We start from the raw sequence: 6,375 nt of genomic DNA on the forward strand, positions 1-6,375 counted from the left end.
GGTGCGCGAGTCTGACTTGCACTTGGCCGGTTTTTGGTGACTAATAATTAGTCACCAAAAAAATTTAAAAAATTTAATTTATTTTAAAATAGTTAAAATTATTTTAACAGCTCGAATCTTACTAAACAAAGGCAGCAAGAAATGTAACGAAGGCTAAAATTGCTAAGTAGATCAAAGAGATAGTTAAAAACTTCTTTTTGTGTCCTATCTCAGTAAGTAGATATCAAAAAGATTTTAATTTTGACCAGATTTTGAACGGGTTGTCAATATGACATTTAAAAATTGTTTCTTGATTTTAAGATGATCGAACATGAATAAAAAGCCTGATTTTTGTGTATTTCATGGATTTTTCTTATAAAATCTATAAATATTGTGTTTTTCAGTGGTCATGTACATAATTACAACCAAGTTGTTTTATTCGACCCGTTGCATGAGCGATGCCTAAACCTGATAAGAGAGATTTCGTAGACAGATATAACGCGTGTTTTGTGGATTTTGGTCTCAAAGTAGGTAAGTGAAACTCTAAAGCTGAGGTCTAAGATCTGAGATAGACTCGTTGCTCAGACTTAAGACACTGTTCAAACGGGACAGCGCTATAATTATTATTAATAACATAAATAAATCTGTCTCGTTTTAGTCTAAGCGCAGTCAAGGTGCGCTCTAAAGATCTTCAGTTATTTTCAATTTAACTGGACTCGTGCAATTTTCCAAAAATTCTTATGAGTTATATGACTAGCTTTTACCTAAGACTTTGTCCGTGTTGATAATGGTTTTTCAAGGTTCATTCGCACAAACCGTCTTTGCTCAACGTTTCTGATACGAACCGCCAAAATATGGAATGCCTGATGGTTGTAAAAGGTCATAGGTCTATAGATCAAAATATTACCTTCAAGGTAAGAGTGAGAAGGCATCTTTTAGGAAAGCGCGCTTCAAGCTAGTTCAACCTAGTTTCATGTCTAGACTCTAGACCGCATCATTGCTTTTTATTATTATTAAGCAATATTGTCGTCAATCGTAAGTTTTCCTTGCAATGAAAAAAAAAACACTCTATACATACCTACCTTCCTCTTGAATTATTTTAAAGAAAATTAAAATAACACAATTTTTTAGTTGTTAAATTTTTTAATTTTTATTTCCAGTGACAGGACTCATAATCGGCAGTATGCTGGGTGGGTTCTTCCTGCGCGGGTACCGGAAATGGCCGATGTATATCGGAGGTGGCCTCGGAGTGGGCATGGCGTACAGCAACTGTGAGAACAGCCTGAACGACTATCTGCTGTCCATGGACCCGAAGATCTGTACAATAAAGTAAGATTTATATGTACAAGTGTCAATTAAAAATTTATAACACCCCCGACAAGTAAAGGTTACAGTAACTAGAAAAGAGCTGATAACTTTCAAATGGCTGAACCGATTTTCTTGGATAATAGCTAAAGAACACTCTCGATCAAGTTACCTTTCAAACAAAAAAAACTAAATTAAAATCGGTTCATTAGTTTAGGACTAATTTATTTACGAATTCACACTTCATATAACAATTAAAATTCATAGATATATAGTAGGAGGAGGAGTTAGTTTAGGAGCTACAATGCCATAGACAGATACACAGATACCTTCACACGTTAAACTTATGACACCCCTCTTTTTGGGTCTGCGGAATTCCAGACCATAATAAATGCAAAAATAATATAATATTAGGATGCATCAAAAATGTATCGAACACAAATTCGATATTGAAAAACAAAGACAGACATTTTGAAATACACCATAGTCCCTAATCATACAATCATCCATGTTTTTTTCACTCTATTTGCATAATACATTGTCTTTTTGCTTTTCGCCATCGCCCATATAATTTACAGCTCCGACAATGTGGGCTACCATTTTTCAATAGTCAAAAACCTTTTTATAATGGTAATTAGTTTCTTGGCCATTGTCTGGGGAGAGATCAATAGTCGCCAGTCTGTCGCTAATTTGTGTCATGGCTTGCGAGTGTGGACAGTAAATAAGAAATGTCCATGGAAGAAACAATCAGTGCTTCCTTTAGGGTTGGCCGACAAAGGCAAGGGTCCGTTGCAAAATATTGAATGCTACAATTTTGAAAAGCAGGCAGGGTGGCCTGATCCCAATAAAACAAACGATGATAAATATACCTAATCATAACATCAACTGCTGGTTAAAATAACGTAAAAATTTCGTAAAAATCGTAAAAATAGATTGTAACTATGAACCTACTTACCTACTACCAAAACGATTGAAAACACAATGACCCATAAACAAAACAGTGGACATCCGTAACAAAAATCAATTAAAAGCATACACTGGCCATCGGTGAAGACGTTACTCGTCCTTTCTTCACACCCAGCGGGATATTTCCCTTCTTTTACTCCTTTGTCCTCAATATAAAGGTCAGTTAAGAGGGGTCTCTCCGTCACTGGCTCCATATAAACGTAGTTCGTCTCTCATTGGAATACTACCAATCATACTCAATGGAATTTTGTAGAAACGTTCCGGGAACTAATATCTAGCCTGTGGTTTTCCAGATTTCCGTTAAAATATTCAGTTTCAAAGTTACGCGGTTTTAAAAAATATTCACATACAAATCTTTGAACCCCTGTAATTTTAAAACTACATAGTTTTAGAAAAACCTAAAACACCACAGGCACAGATATTAGTTTCTAGAATATGTCTGCAAAATTTCATAGACTTTGGTTGCTTAACATTTAAATGAAATTGGCACTACGATTGTATGGAGTAAGTGACGGAGAGAGCCTTGTTAACTTGTGTCCATATCTATTGAAACTTTAACAGTTTTGAAGTTCTTTGTTTGTGGGGGCAACGCCTCTTTTCCTTTATTATGTGAAATCGTTTGGGTGTTTGCAAACGTTCCGCCTCTATTACCTTCGCCACCCACAGTGACTCTTTCTGTTTTTTCTATTCCATCTTCATTATCTTTAACATCAACTTTAAACCTTACACCTCGTTTTTAAAGTCCTAAATCGTTTGGTGTTTTCGTAGTTTTAATTTGGTCAGTCGGTAAATCGTCACTCGTTATTTCATTCCCAACGTTTTTATTTGGTGCCGGCGTTTTGTTTTGTGAGTCATACAGTCGGTACTTTTGAATGACCTGAATACGTATCTCTATGGTATTCTTTTAGGGTTCTGTAATCGGAAGGTGTCAATAGAACCCGATTATTAAGCCTTCGCAATCCGTTCGTCAGTCTGTCCGTCTATCATCAGCAGGCTTTAGGTGTCTTATTAGCCGTAAGATCTTCATTAGATGGACTCCACGCTTGAAACCGATATGCAGTTTTTGTTAGATTTTGACAGATTCAAGCGTGCAGTTCATCTGGTAATATCGACTGTAAGCATACAATCCGTCTGATGGAGTCCTATAAAGTAGGTAGAGAATTGAAATTTTCACAAAGTATGTAGGTATCATTTCTATTGCTGCTATAACAATGAATAATAAAAAACATCAATATGGCCGCTATGTAATTTTTAAAGACTTGTATGTTATATGTTATAACATACGACGACATCTTGTGCCTACGATGGTACGGAACCTTTCGTGTGCAAATCCGACTCGGTCTTGACCGGTTTTTAAGTTGAATAAAACTTCAATTCCCAACGGAGATCGCTTTTCATTTGGGGACCTGGTTTCGATGGACAGGGTATATGCCCGGAGGCAATATGAAATTGTATCTTAAAGGCTTTTATGAATTGTAAGAGTATTGTCAACTGCAGTAAATGTATGGAAAATGATTTATTTTATTATTTTATTGTTTCAGTACAGTTTTTTGTGATTGTTATGGAAGAGTTTTTTATTTAAGAACTTTAGGCTAATCTGCAATTTAATCAAACAAGTACCAATCAAATTTGTGCCTCATAAAGAGCTCTGAGTTATTCATGCTTGGAAATTGTCTATGTGATCAAATCAAAAATAAGGAGATCCGTAGGAGAACCATAATAATTCATCTATTCATAATAATGTCTCCATTACTTCACTTCACACTTAAAAGGCGAAAGTTTGTGTGTATGTGTGTATGTTTGTTACTCTTTCACACAAAAACTACTGAATGGATTTGGCTGAAAGGAATGGAATCAATGAGCTCCCACGGGATTTTTAAAACTTTTATCTCTATCAGCTAGTACTTATCTAACAGCATACGTGGGCGGTCCCAAAATGAATTGGCCTGATATAGTTCTAACCAACATATCGATACATGTTATGTTATATCGGACAGTACGTTTATCGTGTTACTTTATATACTAAAATGCATTGACATGAAAAGCGTAGTCTCAGCTCAGCAGTGGTTTGAACATCAAGATTCGCGTGTTTTTTGGAAATGTCGAAAACCGAATATCGAAGCGTCACAAGTTTCCGTTTAATGAAGACTTATCTCCCGCCCAAATAAAAGAACGATTAGATGATGTGTACAAGGAGTCTTTCCCCTTGCATAGTACAGTAAGAAACTGGGTGAAAGAGTTTGGCTTCGGGAGAGAAACGGTCGAAGGCTTCGGCCATGACGGTCGACCGGTGAAAGTGTTCTCTCCTGAAACTATTGCTGTAATCGAAGAGGAGGTTTTAAGTGACCGCCGTTTGAAGATTAGAGTAATTGCAGCTAGACTTAGGCTCTCTATAAGTACCATCCATTGTGCAATCCATGACCATCTTCGTATGAAAAAAGTTAGTGCAAGATGAGTTCCGAAACTTCTTTCAGCTGTCCAAAGACAGGAGCGAGTGCGCTGTGCAACCGAGTTTTTAGGACTTTGGGACGAAAACCCAAAGAATGTAATCGAGCGGCTACTTACTGGTGATGAAACTATGGTCTTATATCATGATCCAGAAAGCAAGCGCGAGTCAATGGAATGGTGTTACAAGGGTGAAAAGCCATCTAGAAAGGCAAAGGTGCAAAAATCCACCAAAAATGTCTTGTGTACAATCTATTGGGATTCTCAAGGGATTTTGATGGTAGAATTTAAAAAACGTAATACAATCGTGAACGGCGAATATTATGCTTCATTACTATATAAACTGCGAGACACGATTAAGGAGAAGCGCAGAGGCAAGATGTCTTAAAGCGTCCTGTTGCTCCACGACAACGCACCCGTTCACACTGCCGGTGTTCCGAAGGCTGCAGTTTGTGAATGCGGGTTCACGGAACTGGAACATCCACCGTATAGTCCAGGCCTGGCCCCCTCAGACTATTATTTGTTCCCAAATTTAAAGCGGGGCTTAAGAGGAAGGAAATTTTCAAACGATGAAGAGTTGCAGGCGGCCGACTTTAGTCATTTTGAAGACAAAAATTGAAGTCACTTTTATGAAGGTTTAGAGATGTTAGTCCTCAGAAGTCAAAAGTGTGTTTATATTAGTGGAGATTATATAGAAAAATAAAATTGGTTTCATCTCATTTTGTTGACTATTTCATAGCTAGGCCAATTCATTATGGGACCGCCTAGGTAGGTATGTATCTAATAGGTATGTCCCAAATCGTTTTTAAGCGTATCAGAAGATCTATTAGTATTTGGAAATTGTAATGTGGAAATTGTAATTGTTTCAGAAAGCAGCCCTGATCCAGTGAACGCGTGTACCTATATACTTTGTACGATATGTTACGAAGATTTGAAGTTTGTGAAAAAATATTGTAGAAATAAAATCTTGTAAAGTTTTACGATGTCTTTCTATTATCAATTATCAAGTATTATATAAAGGCCAGCGTACATATTATGGCGGAGCGCAGCGCAGAGCATTTTTCACAGTCAAAGTATTATCGACATTGTCCCCATTGAAATAATATCTAAAATAAATTGAGCATCCGTACGGATACTCGCGCATCCGCGCGCAGTCCCGCGCGTGCTGGCGCATTCTCTGGTAGAAATTCGCGTACTTAATGTGTCACGCGATTAGAAAAAAAATAAGAAATCGGTTCATTAGTTTAGAAGCTACGATGCCACAGACAGATACACAGACACACGTCAAACTTATAACATCCCTCTTTTTGGGTCGAGGGTTAAAAAACCAGCAAGAAACTTGGCGGTTGTTAACTACAACAGCTGAAAATTTCCCCGCATGCAATTAAATACTGCCGTGGAATGACAAACGAAGTATTCAAGCCTTCTTCATAGCCTGTAGCCTGTAGACTGTAATTTGAGAGGCTGAGTCACAGTGTACTCGTACCTATGAGTCACAGTAGTCAGCCACCTGATGATCGCGTAAGGCAATGACCCCGTAACTATGCATGATGTAAACTGCAGGCTGTATTTCCTATACACAACTTTCATATTTTTAGTCAACGTGGAGTGGGATGATAGCGTGGAAATTCGCTAATTTACACATTCATACTAAATTACGGATTTATGCAGTTTATCTTG

The 6,375-nt window shown here is 37.3% G+C and overlaps 1 protein-coding gene across 1 annotated transcript; it reads left to right on the forward strand.

Annotated features, from left to right (window-relative positions):
- Positions 1-258: 258 nt before the first annotated feature.
- Positions 259-5,675, forward strand: LOC123876928 (MICOS complex subunit Mic10-like). The gene is made up of 3 exons (XM_045923354.1): positions 259-510; positions 1,140-1,308; positions 5,565-5,675. The coding sequence occupies exons 1-3, from the start codon at positions 438-440 to the stop codon at positions 5,575-5,577; spliced, it is 255 nt and encodes an 84-aa protein (XP_045779310.1). The 5' UTR covers positions 259-437; the 3' UTR covers positions 5,578-5,675.
- The last annotated feature ends 700 nt before the right edge of the window (positions 5,676-6,375 follow it).

The sequence above is a fragment of the Maniola jurtina genome, chromosome 22, assembly GCF_905333055.1.
Source record: "Maniola jurtina chromosome 22, ilManJurt1.1, whole genome shotgun sequence".
NCBI classification, from domain to species: Eukaryota; Metazoa; Arthropoda; class Insecta; order Lepidoptera; family Nymphalidae; genus Maniola; species Maniola jurtina.

What these genes read in the sequence shown, in the direction of transcription:
- LOC123876928 (XM_045923354.1), top strand. Translation starts at nt 438, where the DNA reads ATGCCTAAACCTGATAAGAGAGATTTCGTAGACAGATATAACGCGTGT. An exon ending in GGATTTTGGTCTCAAAGTAG is followed by an intron (nt 511 to 1,139) that starts GTAAGTGAAACT and finishes TTTTATTTCCAG; the next exon opens with TGACAGGACTCATAATCGGC.